The sequence below is a fragment of the Mercenaria mercenaria genome, chromosome 13 (genome assembly GCF_021730395.1).
Source record: "Mercenaria mercenaria strain notata chromosome 13, MADL_Memer_1, whole genome shotgun sequence".
NCBI lineage: Eukaryota > Metazoa > Mollusca > Bivalvia > Venerida > Veneridae > Mercenaria > Mercenaria mercenaria.
In genome coordinates, this window is record NC_069373.1 from 39,204,002 (window position 1) to 39,220,065 (window position 16,064).

A 16,064-nucleotide genomic window follows, 5' to 3' on the forward strand; every position below is an offset into this window, starting at 1 on the left:
AGGAAGAGACAAAGGGCAATGACTGATCCTTGTGGAACCACAGAAAGAACAGGAAGTTTATCTGAGGTGAAGCCATCCACAACTACTCTTTGGGATCGGTCCTTGATATTAATGGATGGACTCCCAGGGTATCGAGCTTATGAATCAATTTATGGTCAACCTTGTCAAAGGCTTTACATGAAAACCATGACGATGACGGCAGTCTGTTGACCATATTACCTTATAAATTAAGTTGTGTTTCACAGCTGTGCTTTGACCTGAAGCCATGTTGATACTGGCTAAGGAGATCATTCCGCTGTCAAAGTGGGACAATTAAGAATATGTTCCATTAATTTAGAGGCAATACATGATAGGGATATGGGCCTATAGTTATTAGCATTGGAATGTGAACCTTTCTTGTAAACTGGTTGAACGATTGCTCTCTTCCAGTCATGTGGGACTTGGCCTGTTTCGAAAGATAGTTGGAATATCTTTGTAGGCGTACTATAATGTTAGTAATATTGAGGAAATTTCATCAGGACCAGAGGCTTTATTTGGATTTAGCCCTATCAGTAACTTGTACACGCCCTCAACAGTTATGAGGATCGTTGGCATCTCTGGTGCTGATTTGGGGTTTGTTTCTTCAAGAATTTTTTTTTGCTGAGTTGCTTCAGGCTTAGGGGGCTATAGAAGGTCAGATTCGCAATTTTATACATTTTTTAAAACAAATGCGTTACGAAAATGTATCGAAATGAATGTTGTGAGAACAAAATAAAGATATATCGATGTCATTAAAACTGTCGGAAAAGTTGAACATTCTTATTTAGAACCCCACAGTAAAAAATCTGGATCCGCCCCTGTAAAAGTTTTGTAATAAATATAAAATAATTTATACATTATTATTTATTTAATTTACATATATTTCAATCATACTTATAACATATTCACTTACATTATATGTTTATGTAAGTATTTTTTTAACATTGCTTGTCTTGTTGCTGAGAAGAAGAAAACCGAACGAGTAAGGTGGTAAACACGAGTTTCCCCCCTTGGTCAAGACCGCCGTTTATAGAGGGCGCCGTGTGTTATTTGTTATGCATTCGCATGTAGTCGTGGAAAATAATGGATTTTTCGGTTTTACTGAAAGATTTGCGAGATGTGGCTGAAAAATATCAAGGAAAAGGCACTGAGCCGCAAGTATCAACGCATGCCTACGTTGATATGTTTACAAAGGTGAGGAAAATTGCCGTAAAGTTGACCGACCCCCTCCACACAGGAAGATCCATGGCTAACTTGCATTTCGTCACGCACGCAAATTTTCTTCCAATTCTTGATCAAATGGCATGTTGAATTTAAGACTATATTATTGCAAAATGTTATATGAATATAACATTTAATGTTGCTTTAAAGTGTTTGTTCAGAATGTTTTGAAATTGGTAAAAAATCACTTGAATTCCACATAGAAAATTATGCAAAGTAACTGTCATGGCTTCCGTGTGCAGGAAAATTAAAAGCAGAAAAGAAAGCAATAAAACAGATTGATGTATTTTCGAAAAAAATGTCAAAAGAGTATTGTCTTCAAATGGAGTGTTTAAATGATTATTAGAATGTAATAATAATTACATTAAAAAAGACTTCTGCCTAAACTTTAAAAAAAATGAGGCCTGTATTGTGTTAGCTTGTTCAAGTTGTTGGGTCATAGACTAGAGACAACAGAACAAATTTGATAGGTGACATGTTATAGGTTTGACAATTGAGGGGAAAGGATTTTCAATCAAATTGATTAAATCATAATGCTGATTGAATTCCAGCCTGAGTTTCGGAATTATCAAAAACTTGTGAAAGGCTAGTCTGAGATTATGTAGGCCTAATGAGCTATTCCAGAAAAAAATATCCAGCCCCCATGGAAGCAATTTGTTTGGACAGGGGTTAATTTATAGGTAAAGGGAACAGGGGGGCGGGGTTATTTTGCTTGTGTAGTGTGGAAGCAGTTCTCAAGCCGGGGGAGGGGGTATATTGGTATTTGGAGGGACCAGATGGGGAGGGGAGATTTTTGAGGAAAGGTAGTGGGTATTTTGAAATATCAAGGTGTGGAAGGGGGACAGTGGGGGTAAAATGTCTCAGGAAGAGGGGGTATTTGCCTTTAAGAAAACTGCTTCCACAGGGTGAGGGGAATATTTTTTAGAATAGCTTATATGGGTCAGGGAAGCTGGGATAAATAAAAAAAGAGCTGACTTAAATTTTCATTTTTAGCTCGACTATTCATAGAATAGTGAGCTATTGCACTCGCCCATGCGTCGGCGTCCGCGTCGGCGTCCCGATTTTGGTTAAGGTTTTGTATGTAAGCTGGTATCTCAGTAACCACTTGTGGGAATGGATTGAAACTTCACACACTTATTCACTGTGACAAACTGACTTACATTGCACAGGTTCCATAACTCTATTTTGCTTTTTTACAAAATTATGCCCCTTTTTCAACTTAGAAATTTTTGGTTAAGGTTTTGTATGTAAGCTGGTAACTCAGTAACCACTTGTGGGAATGGATTGAAACTTCACACACTTATTCACTGTGATGAACTGATCTACATTGCACAGGTTCCATAACTCTATTTTGCTTATTTACAAAATTATGCCCCTTTTTCGACTTAGAAATTTTTGGTTAAGGTTTTGTATGTAAGCTGGTATCTCAGTACTTACTAATGGGAATGGATTGAAACTTCACATACTTGTTCACTATCATGATCTGACATGCACTAAGCAAGTCCCATAAATCTACTCTCTTTTTTTTCAAAATTATGCCCCTTTTTCGACTTAGCAGTTTTTGGTTAAATTTTTGTATGTAATCTGATATCTCAGTATCCACTAATTGGAATGGATTGAAACTTCACACACTTGTTCACTGTCATGATCTAACATGCACTGTGAAGGTCCCATAACTCTACTTGGCATTTTTACAAAATTATGCCCCTTTGACTTAGCAGTTTTTTGTTAAGTTTTTGTATGTAAGCTGGTATCTCAGTATCCACAAATTGGAAAGGATTGAAACTTCACACACTTGTTCACTGTCATGATATGACATGCAGTACAGAGGTTCAATACCTCTACTTTGCATTTTACAAAATTATGCCCCTTTTTCAACTTTTGTATTCATTCAATTGACAAGGCTGTTGAATAGTCGAGCGTTGCTGTCCTCCGACAGCTCTTGTTTTAATATATACTTGGTGCCATTTTCATGATAAACACATTCAAAGGCAAATACAATTCATTAATTTGAAAACTAAAGAAGAATTTCTCGTAAATTGTGAACAAACTGGAAGCTGTGTAATCTAAATAAAAGAGTTTGGGATATGTGAAACTGCATACAGCAATGATTAAACATTATTTTGATAAAGTTAAGAGAACAAGGAGGTTCAAATCTTGTTTTATCTATGTTTTACATTCATGATTTTTGTTAATGTGGAATGCATTTTTTTGAATGCATACTTTGTTTGTTTAGTTTGCAATTTATTCTGTAAAACACTTTTGAACATGTACATGTGCATGAAAAGAGTGCTAAATGTGGTTTAATAATAATAATAAATCTGACAGAAAAAAATCCTGAAAGTAGCTCAACACAAAAGATAATAACTTTCTGTTAGCATATGTTGCATTAATAAAGTCAACACTTGAATATGCGGCTATTGTATGGGACCCCTATAAACAAAGTGATATTACTAATCTGGAAAAAATTCAACTACAAGCAGCTAGATTTATTAAAAACGATTATAAATCTCGGTATGAGGGTTGTGTAACTGAAATGCTTAATGAACTTGGCTTACCACCTCTTCAAGATAGAAGGAAAGAAAAACGACTTATAATGCTATTCAAAATCACCAGGGGTATGGTACCAGCAATCAAGGCTTACGAGTTCCTCCAAAAAATTCCAGCTAAAAGGCAAATCAAAGTGAAAACATTTGACAACTTTAAAACCAGTAATATTGTGTCTAAATTACAAACAAATAATTCTCAGTGTTATAAAGTGGAACTTGCTAAAACTGAAGTTTACAGAAACAGTTTTTTTTTAAAACAATACCTGACTGGAACGCCCTAAATGACAGTCAAATACGCGCAGAGACACTACACGGCTTTAAATGTGCCGTACAGAAAAGGGACTAATTTCCCTACGTGCAAACCCATAGTTATTGTGCCAGAATTGGACTTCTACTACGTAACTAATACAGATACAGACAGATACAGATACTTCTCAAAGAAAAAGTAGAGATGTAGCACTCGCGTTGCTTTTGCGGTTGGTTAAAGTTTTTGATAAAGTCAGATATCTCTGTTACTATCAAAGCTATTGAATTGAAACTTAAAATAGTTATTTGCTATCAAAGTATACACCAGGAGAAATAATCCTCATAACTCTGATTTGAATTTTGACAGAGTTAAGTCCCTTTTTAACTTAGATTTTTTTTGTTAAAGTTTTTGATAGAGTCAAATATCTCTGTTCTTATCAAAGCCTTTGACTTGAAACTTAAAATGGTTATTAACTAACTAAGTCTACACCAGGAGAAACAATCCCCATAACTCTGATTTCAATTTTGACACAGTTATGCCCCTTTTTAATGTAGAATTTTTTGGTTGAAGTTTTATTAAGGTTTTTACCGGCAAAGCACTAATTCAGAGTAAAGCACTGGAAAAAAGTGCAGCGTGCTGTCTTATGGACAGCTCTTGTTAATAAAAAAGGCTGACAAATTTCTTAAAGCTTATTCAAATGCTCTCCATTTGATTCTGAACTTAAAATAGCTGATACATCAGTCCTAGGACTGCTCGTCTAAAACCTGGAAAATCAGTAGACAAACTATTCAACTAACCTAGCATGTTGCTGTGTATTGAAGAGTGAAATGGGCTAAACCAATAATTGTCTGAAAGCCCATATGAAACTGAAGTTATTTTAAAGCAAGACAAAGACAGAGTTTAATATTTCATTACAAATGTCTCTTGAAAAACATCATACAATAATATTAAGTGCAGACATGGGGCCTAACTGAAAAATATCTTTGTACAGGAATCTCCCAATTATATGCACATGTCTGTGTTGTTTACTTGGCGTTGTTGAATCAAAGATTGTGTCAATTTTCATTTGAATTGGATGAAAATGTTTCAGGAGTCGAGTACACAAGTTAATGACAAAGAATACAAAGTCCAAAAAAATCTCACATGAAACTTGAATTATATGAGAATGTCCACTTCATATTGATGTTTACCAAGATTCATGCTTTCTGTAGGACTGGAGTACCTGGAAATGTGTGAAAGATCAGCGGTTTTTTTCACCAAAATATTCGGCGAAATTCGGCCCCATTCCCCCCTCAAAATAGTATGTTTTTTTCCCCTTTCCGATGCCTAAAATTCCCCTCCGAAAATAAAAAAAATTGCCAATCAATTAAATCACTAGCTAGTTTATTTTATTTATTTTCATATAGAAAACAGTTCACCGCGGTATCTCGCGTTTTGTTTACATCGACACCGGTTGGAGTAACTTCCCTTGATAAATCAGAATCATCGAGGTTACACTCTACCAATTCGATTCCTTCTTTATTTCATATAGGGAATTAAATTTTCAGACACCATTTTCTGTACTTTAGAGCATTTCAAAGGTATGGAAACCATATATAGCCTTTTAGTATAACATGTCTACTTACCAGAAATAAAAAAATATTGACATGTTATGTTGAATATAAGAAAAATAATTTATTCAGAAAAACAACACCGTCTGAAAATGCTTCCATGAAAATGCTAATCGAACAAGTACGCGTAGGTAGACACTTTAATAAAAAAAATATACTAAAACATGGAAATGCACTGTGACAGTTGCTTAGATCTTTTCTCAATATAATCTGCAATCAAACTAAACCAAAAATGTAACTGTCACATCATATTTCACTTGTTTCTGTTATATTTTATCAACAGCATGGAACTATTTCTTGGACTACTTCACATGTAACACTATGTAGTCACTTCCGGTTTGGTATAATCAGTCCTCGAAGCGCTTTATTATTCTGCACAACAACGCTGTTGAATGTTAGTCTGTAAATGATTTGCATTCTATTTGTTTGGCCGGGTGGTGTTGAGTTTTCCATCTTCTAGTCAGTCAGGGTTTGATTTTATGCTTTGGGAAGGGACTAGTCCAACGCATACATTTTTTTTACAGTTTGTTTTTATTGTGACAGGTCAAATGTAACAGTGACTGCAAATGTCAGAATTGGACAGAAATAAAAAAAACAGCCACTCACCGACTTGCTTAGGGACCTAATGTCTGTTGTAAATTTTGGTAGTCTAATGGATGTCTTAACCTCCACATTTGAAAACTTTTTTGGTTATCTGGTATTGATATGCTACATTGTGTTATTTGTCCTGTCACATGCTCTTATGGGCACTAAATTTATCAATAAACTTGAAACTATAGTTTATTTCATCACAAATGAAAATTCCCCTTTTCTTAGTTTTACGTCGTTTTGTTTGTTTGTTTGTGTTGGGTTTTACGCCGTTTTTCAACAGTATTTCAGTCATGTAACGGCGGGCAGTTAACCTAACCAGTGTTCCTGGATTCTGTACCAGTACAAACCTGTTCTCCGCAAGTAACTGCCAACTTCCCCACATGAATTATCAGAGGTGGAGGACTAATGATTGCAGACACAATGTCGTTTATCAAATAGTCACGGAGAACATACGCCCCGCCCGAGGATCGAACTCGCGACCCAACGATCCGTAGACCGACGCTCTACCTACTGAGCTAAGCGGGCGGGTACGTTTTACGTCGTATTTTTCCCCCACCAAAGGGCACCGACCCCCTTCCACCAAAACTGAAAAAAATCACTGAAGATGGACCGATAAATGGAAGGTCAAACACTACATGCTTCCAAAGTGATCAACACACCGGAATGAAAGCATGATTTAATATCTCAAAAATGTCAGAGTTTCATCTTGGATAAATATTGTAGAGACATAGAAAGTACTCTTGTGTTTACAAATTTCAACATACTGTTTTTGGTCCTCCAGTGTACATTAAGATAATGTAAGCAACCAAAGAGTGTATGTCTAGAGCCCATACTTCAGAATTATTGGTGGAACATTACTTTATTCAACTCATTTTATGTGTTAACATATGACTAAGTTTGGTGAACACTAGAAAAGAACTACTCGAGTTAGAGAGCGTACATTGTCAGTTTTCACAAGTTTGGGTATTTCAAGGGCCAGAATGTTAGAGCCTCTGGGACAGTCCAGCTGGTTATCAAACTTGACCGAGATATTATACCCACAAACATGATTGGTGACTGCTCAATTAGAAGAGAGTACAGTTTTAGTGGTAACTGCCTGCGCCATCCACCCCAGGTGTTCACAAATGTCCTGTTTCATTAGTGTATAAGAATGACCCCTAAACTTGAAAATGACCATTAAAGCCAAGCATGGGGATATGGGGGTCTCTCCAACTGCTAGTGACCTTACTGAATGTAGAAAGACAACTGACTGTAGCTCCTCCCTCTTTTGAATTGTTAATATTTTCCTGTCCTAAAAAAAGGTAGAGTTGTAGAAAATGTCTTCTGCATTGCTTTCTTTTTAGTGCAGAGTTTAGGTGTGCATCTGTGTAATAAAATTGTAAAGGAAAAGGTACAGTAGCAATACCTCCAAACTTGCAAAAATTCTTACATTACTAGCAAGTGTGTCCAAGTCGTGTTTAAACTTCTCCTTGATAGCGGTGTTTTTATGCTTCCCTTCAAAAAGACGGGGTGTATTGCTTTGCACCTTTAGGTTGCATCGGTCAGTATGTCGATCGGTGATCAGTCTGTAGAATGAAGTGCTTCTGCCCAATAACTTGAGAACCACTTGATCCAGAACCTTCAAACTTTATGGCATGGTTGGGCTTATGAAGTTGATGACAGTACAGTTTTTGAGGATCAGTAGGTCAAAGGTTAAGGTTACAGGGGCATGAACCTTGAAAATGGTTTGACTCCGTATCTTCAAACTTGGTAGCATGATTGGGTTATGCGGTAGATGACCCCTATTGTTTTTAGGGTCTATAGGTCCAAGTTCAAGGTTACAGGGACCTGAATATTGAAAATGGTTTTCCCTCAATAACTTGAGAACCACGCAACCCAGAACCTTCAAACTTGATAGTATGATTAGGCTTACTGAAGTAGAAAACCTGTATTGTTTCTTTGGTCATTAGGTCAAAAACCTAGGTCACAGGGGCTTGAACCTTTAAAATCATTTCAAATCAATAACTTTAATACCTCGTGATAACATGATTGGGCTTATGAAGTTGATGACCCCTATTGTTTCTGGGGTCAGTAAGTCAGTTGTAAAGGTCACAGGGGCCAGAACTTTGAAACTGTTTTTACTCAGTAACTTGAGAATCACTTGACCTAGAACCTTCAAACTTGATAACATGATTGGGCTTAATGAAGCAGAAGATGACCTAGTGTTTTTGGGGACATTAAGTCAAAGGTCAAGGTCACAGGGGCCTGAACCATTAAATTCGTTCCACTCAATAATTTGAGAACCACTTACCCAGTATCCTCAAACTTTCTAGCATGATTGGGTGAATTAAGTTGATGATCCTTGTTATTTGGGGACAGTAGGTCAAGGTTCGTAGTAGTAGGTCAATGGTCATAGTAATTACTGGACTGAAAATTGGACAACCCATCATGCGAGCATACATATTTTACAAACAGCTCTTGTTTTTGGCCTTGGGTGGGTGGGGGCATTCCCCTCCCCAAAATATGTTTCTTCACCTAAACATTGTTTTCAATGCGATGCGATTTTACCCGATTTTAGTTGTTATAGTGCCATTTCCCGCTATTACCATACCAACAGAACTGAAGAAAAGGGCTTGATATAAGGGGGCGATATAAAGTACTTTTCTGTCTTATAAAATATGAAGTTTGGCGTAAGATCTGCAAAGTTTCTTAACATTCGGATGTAAGTATGAAATAAAGACCAGGCACATAGTGTTCATTGTTATAACAAACAAAGAGGCTGGGTATGTTGGCCTATTCCAGTCTGGGGGTACAAGCATTTTATAATATTATCATGGGTTCCACCATAACAACTGCCCTATTGCCCAGAGCAAGTAAAAGCGGAGTGCGGGCAGGCAAACATCCTAATCAGTTGCCCATCGGGCAAGTGAAATACAGATCCCAAGAAGCCCCCTCCCCCCACACACTCCTCCGAAATACTTTTTGGGCAAGCAAAAATTGGGTTTGGACAAGTAAAAATATAGTTGAAGTTGCCCTATGGGGAAGTGCTCTACAGAGTTAAAGTTGAGCCCTGTTATATCTTGCCTTTAATTGTAAATCTGAAAGCGTGTTTAAAAACATACACCATTGAATACAGTCAAAAGAAATGTGATGGATAATGTTGATTTGACTTAGACCTTTGTTTGTTTAAAGAAAAATGGTGCTATTTATACTATAATACAGTTGAAGGGAGGAGTGATTTTGTAAAAGGCAGCAGTATTTTAGCAATGATGGACAGTTTTGTAATATTTTGCCAAGCAGTACAAAAAGTTTAAGCAAAGGGAGGTTATTGAGTTATCCAAGTTCAAGTGTACTTACTAAATTTATTTGGCATTTTCCCCCCTTGAACATTGGGCTAAGATGACTGTTTCTTTTCTTTTAGATTTTGAAGAGGGCACAGAAAGTTACAGAACAGTATGATGATCAGATTACAGTGTTGTGGGTGGCACTTAACCAGCTGGCTTCCATATACAAAGACCTGACAGCTGGTTCAGCCAGGGACCAGCTCTGTAAATTCATCTTTGGGTAAGATCACTAAATAGGCTACGTACTGCTTTAGAAAATTACATGTAGCAAAAAATTGAAGTCGTATTTAGTTGAACCAGTGTTGTTGTAGTTAATTTTACTGTTTTGGGGCTGAAATTCTGTCCCTTTCCTCCCTCCAAAAAGTATTTTATTCCTTAAGATTTCCTTCAAACTATATTTTCCAACCAAACCAAAAATGCAGTTAATATTTTGAACATACAGTTTAAAAGACAAGACAGGGTTTTGAGGAACCTCTGATGGATGAAAATGAACAGGCTCTGCCACCATTCAGCTGGTACTGAAAAGTTACTGAGTTACAAAGGAAATAATTCTATGATACATGTATACAATTTGTTGGCTTAGAAAAGAAGCCATTCCTAATCGCTCATTTAATGATAGAATGTATAGACTTATCTGGAAGCCACAATTGCTCATTTAATGATACATGTATAGACTTAACTTACTTAATGTAAAACTGAAATGCAGAATAAATCTTAGTCTCTTTAGTTTGTCACTTCATTTTATATTTCTCAGTGAATCCAGGATACCTGGTATTCTTTTACTAGTGAATAAATGTGTCCCTAATTTCACAGAAGAATAAAAAGCTATTTTAATTGAAATATTTTTTAGATTTTGAAACATTATGTAGTGTAGTTAGAGCATGAGTTTATAATACTGAGATACTTATTCAAGCAGACAATAATCCCAATGGGCCATATTTACATTTTGATCAGTCGATATAAATTATTTGCATTTTAAATGATAGGATGTGTGCAAAAACAGTTCTAAACATCCAGTGGGCACAGCTTGATGATGACAGTAAAGTAAAGAAGAATTTCTCGACTACGGTGGAAGATGTTCACAAGATCTTGTCACAGCTTGGATTTTACAAGTTTCAGCTGATACTGGATCTAATGGAGAGTCACTGGACACATCCGGTTCTGAGTAAGATTATGTCAGGAGACGAAGAGGACACAGACGATTGTAAGTACATGTTTACTATGATAAAAGCCAAGATTGTTGTACTTGATAGGTATATTCATTATTGCTCATGGCCAGTGGATCATACTCGCTGTAATGTTTTAGTGGTTCAGATATAGCAGACGACAAAAATTTCACTTGTCCGCTTATATTGATGAGAAGAAATGGTCTGCCGACAAGTGGAATCTTTTGTTAGGTCATCAAGCAGGACGAGTAGAAATAGAGATCCAATACAAATTAGTTATGCCATGAATGTACCAATTAATGAGATCATCATGGCAGAAAAAAATTGCAAGCTGCTGTAATGTCAGAGTTAATGGCTGTTTATTACTTACTCTGTGTGTTTCATTCATACAAAATGAAATGGGATGTGAGTAAGTACTTGCAGGTGCCTGTGTGGTGGTGCTATGAAGCATACAACATCAGACATCGATTTCATCAAGTATTTTGCAGTATTTGATACACTGAACATCTACGATTTTTGTCCACATAAAAATTTCAAACACTCCACAATAGCAGGAATAGTAAACTTTATTGAAGGACAAGTAACAATTGTTAGTCAGTACTCCTGCACTGCTCGCATAGCTCAGTAGGGAGAGCGTCGGTCTAAGGATCATGGGGTCGTGAGTTCGTCCCCGGGCGGGGCGTATGTTCTCCTTGACAATTTGATAAAAGACATTGTGTCTGAAATCATTCGTCCTCCACCTCTGGTTCATGTGGGGAAGTTAGCAGTTACTTGCGGAGAACAGGTTTGTACTGGTATAGAATCCAGGAACACTGGTTAGGTTAACTGCCCGCTGTTACATGACTGAAATACTGTTGAAAAACGGCGTTAAACCCAAAACAAACAACAAAGTACTCCTGCAGGACGAGTTATCGCTAAAATTAAATTGTCCCCTGTAGAGAGATTTTACAAGTATACAAGTTCATTTTAAATTCTCTTAGGGTTTTGCATATTTGCAAATACATGAGACAAAACTTTCGCAAATACATTATACATAGGTACACAATCAAATGAGGGCAACAGTATTAGAATAGATGTGAAAATTATATTATTAAAATAACATTACAGATAAACAGAATATAGGAAAATAACATTTTCGCTGCTATCTCTTTTTGCCTTAATGAAGTTAATGTTATCAGTACAGAAGTCGTACTGAACCTCTTGAAGGTTTTATTCCACACTAGAAGCTGCGGTGCAGTGTAGGGCATATATCTCACCACATAGTGACACTCCTGATTGGACTTCACAATGTACAACGACACCTGTACCTTATGTACGCATCACCTACAGATGCCATCTGTGTCAAATGAAACTTGTATTAATCATAACACCAGATGGCTATCAACATAATAATTGATTTCGTTTTGTGATTTTATTTAGTTTAGTTTTGCATGCAAGTACATAATTATTCTGTCAGGCGTTTCATGGGGCACATGTCATACAGTGTTGATCATCTTCCTTGCTTGCAGAAGTTGTGTGTTTTCATCTCCTACTTTGTAATCTTTATGTCTTTGGTCTATGAAGACAAGAACATTTTGGTTTAAATTAATTGTTACATAGCTGCCTGCTTTCAGCTTCTGTGAAAACATTATTTGTGGTGGACAAATTCTTGTAGATTTCATGATTGTTGAGTCAGTAAAGTTAAATGATAATAAAGACCAAATAAAATTCCAAGTTTTTCTTAAAAATTTGAAATCCACAAATTCATTACTATTACTAACAGTCATTTTGGCCCAAACCATGAAATTTCATGCCCAAAAATGGGTTGATTGCACAGTATTGAATGGAAACTCTGTATGCAAAGACATGTCAGCTCTAGTGTAAGAGTTAAAGCTTGCAACAGAAAAGTAAGCTAAGACTTCTGCTGTAGGCATGAGAAAATGTCTTTGATGAGCAGCATTTTCTTTAATAGATACTGTCGGAAGTTTCATTAAAGGCTGCGAGGCAGAGGTTTTTTCCGTGCTATGGTTATCTGAATCCCGGACACTTTCCCTGTAGCAAGTCAAGTTCTAAAGAAGAAGGCCACCATGAATCCCTTCTTCTTGCAACTTGTACTTCATTAATAAAACCCCTGATGAATGATGATACTTACATATTGTAGATTATCTCAACACAGTACAAATGTTTAAACTTTAGAAAAATAGTGTGCAGAAATAATGGATGCATTTCAATGCTTACAGGTCTGGAGTATATACAGAAGGAAGACCCTGATATACTGAAGTTGAGGATTGAGATCATGATGAAAGAAAATTGTGAAGAGTTTGCCCTGAATCTGTGTGACTGGTCATTGAAACACCCAGCTCTGCAAAATGATCTGAAAATCAAGGAGCACCAAATCTTCATACTGTATAAACAGCAGGAGTATGGCAAAATGCAGGAAGTGGTAAGATTATATTCTATAGTGGTGGTGTTACGAGCCATTCAAGGGTGGGTGACATCAATTGTTTCACTTGTGCATCATGTCCCAGAGCTCATATGGACAGGTAGAATTTCACCATATTATACTACATTCCCAATAGACAAATATAAAATAGCTCTTGGCAAAAACTGACAAGAAAGTAGACATTGGGATTTGGCTGCGTCTGCTGCATCGCCAGGATTAGTTTTAGCTTGACAATTATATTGCAACAGGTCGGGTCAGACAGCTCTTTCAGGTTTTGATGTCAGAGTTTCTAGTTTACATGCAAATGCTTAGTCATTTAGCAACTGTAAGTTCCTCCAGATTTAAGGAAGCAGGTTTCTGTTTATTACACTTTACATTGTTTATGTTTGGTGGATTACAGGAAAGTGTTGTTTTTATGCCCCCGAATGGAAGCATATGAGTTTTCAACTGTCTGTCCGTTAGTTCGTTCGTCACAATATTAACTTTTTGCATGAAGGCACTTAACTCGTGAACCACTGCACCCAGGACCTTCAAACTTAACATGCTGATAGTACTTATTGAGTACACGACCCCTGTTGACTTTGGGGTCACCAGGTCAAAGGTCAAGATCATAGGGGCCAATGTTCACTATTTGCATGAAGGCACTTTACTCGCGAACCACTGCACACAGGACCTTCAAACTTCACATACTGATAGTACTTATTGAGTACACAACCCCTATTGACTTTGGGGTCAAAGGTCAAGGTCACCAGGTCAAAGGTCAAGGTGCTGCGGGGGTCATTTGTCACTATTAGTGACAGCTCTTGTTCATTAAAAAATTTCACCCTATTTTACCCGAAATGCAGCTAAAATTCCTTAAACCAGAGGTAAGGACTGTCCAGAAATTATAGGATAAAAGGTCCGGATGTTTCTATAACAAGTTTGCTTCTTCAGGGCTTAGACCTATTGCTCCACACAAGGCATATCACTGCCACTGCACCTTGGCAACACCTCAGCTCTTTAAATCATTCATGTTAATGCCCAACAACTTGAAATCGACAAATACCTATTTGACGGTGGACAATACAACAATTTGATAATTATGTCTCCCCCAGGAGACATATTGTTTTTGCCCTGTCCGTCCTTCCGTCCGTCCGTACGTCACACGTCATTTCCGAGCAATAACTGGAGAACCATTTGACCTAGAACCTTCAAACTTCATAGGGTTGTAGGGCTGCTGGAGTACACGACCCCTATTGTTTTTGGGGTCACTCCGTCAAAGGTCAAGGTCACAGGGGCCTGAACATTGAAAACCATTTCCGATCAATAACTAGAGAACCACTTGACCCAGAATGTTGAAACTTCATAGGATGATTGGTCATGAAGAGTAGATGACCCCTATTGTTTTTGGGGTCACTCCGTCAAAGGTCAAGGTCACAGGGGCCTGAACATTGATAACCAGTTCCGATCAATAACTTGAGAACCACTTGACCCAGAATGTTGAAACTTCATAGGATGATTGAACATTAAGAGTAGATGACCCCTATTGATTTTGGGGTCAGTCTATTAAAGGTCAAGGTCACAGTGGCCTGTTCATGTAAAATCATATTTTGGAAATAACTTGAGAACCACTTGACCTACAATGTTGAAACTTAATAGGATGATTGGACATGCAGAGTAGATGACCCCTATTTATTTTGAGGTCACTTGATCAAAGGTCAAGGTCACAGGAGCCTGAACAGTGACTTGAGAACCACTAGGCCAAGAGTGTTGAAATTTAGCGGGATGACTGGACATGCCAAGTAGATGATCCCTATTGCAGCCAACCATCAGTGTCTCTTTGACTTTCGCTCTTGACCCCTATTGACTTCTTGCCTATAGGACTTTGCATTGGGGGAGACATGCGCTTTTTTACAAAAGCATTTTCTAGTTTAAATCAGTTTCAGAACCTCATGCCTTGAATTCATTCATTACTGAAGCCCAGTAACATTAAACTGAGAAAAAACATGATGGTAGATACCAGTTCAACAATTTTCTTGTAGAATTTGTTCTTAAATCTGGTAATTTGCCCATTTAAAGACAAAATTACTTGCTTTTAACCTCCATTGTTATCACAATGACTTAAGGGATACTTTTTAGCTTGACTTTTCAAAGAATAGTCTAGCTATTCTACTCACCCTGGCATCGGCGTCGGCATCACACCTTGGTTAATGTTTTGCATGCAAGTACATATGGCTATCATTTAAAGGCATATAGCTTTGAAACTTATGTTTTCTTCTTCTGGGTCAATTACCAACCTCACTGGGTCAAGTCCATAACTCTGACATGTATTCTGGCCAAATTATGCCCTCTTTTGAACTTAGAAAATCCTGGTTCAAGTTTTACATGTAAGTTACTATCTCCAAAACTTATGCAGATATTGAATTGAAACTTCACGTGTCTTCGGGATCATAGAACTAGGTGATAGCATCAAGAGCCATAACTCTGACATGCATTTTGGCCAAATTATGCCCCTTTTGGACTGGTTAAAGTTTTGCATGCAAGTACATAATTATGGCTATCATTTAAAGGCATATAGCTTTGAAACTTATGTTTTCTTTTTCTAGGTAAATTAACAACCTCAATGGGTCAAGTCCATAACTCTTGACATGTATTTTGGCCAAATTATGCCCCCTTTTGAACTTAGAAAATCCTGGTTAAAATTTTACATGTAAGTTACTATCTCCAAAACTTATGCAGATATTGAATTGAAACTTAACATGTGTTTTCGGGGTCATATAACTAGGTGATAGCATCAAGAGCCATAACTCTGATATGCATTTTGGCCAAATTATGTCTGTTTTGGACTGGTTAAAGTTTTGCATGCAAATACATATAGCTATTACTTAAAGGCATATAGCTCTGTAACTTATGTTTTCTTTACAAGGTCAATTACCAA

At 37.1% G+C, this 16,064-nt stretch overlaps 1 protein-coding gene across 1 annotated transcript in view; it reads left to right on the forward strand.

The window, feature by feature from the left end:
- The first annotated feature begins 1,065 nt into the window (after positions 1-1,065).
- Positions 1,066-16,064, forward strand: part of LOC123528704 (uncharacterized) — a 47,552-nt gene continuing 32,553 nt past the window's right edge. The window contains exons 1-4 of the mRNA XM_045308645.2: positions 1,066-1,212; positions 9,637-9,779; positions 10,546-10,763; positions 12,945-13,147. Coding sequence (XP_045164580.2) covers positions 1,102-1,212; positions 9,637-9,779; positions 10,546-10,763; positions 12,945-13,147 — 675 coding nt within the window. The 5' untranslated portion in view covers positions 1,066-1,101. The remainder of the gene's footprint in view (positions 1,213-9,636; positions 9,780-10,545; positions 10,764-12,944; positions 13,148-16,064) is intronic.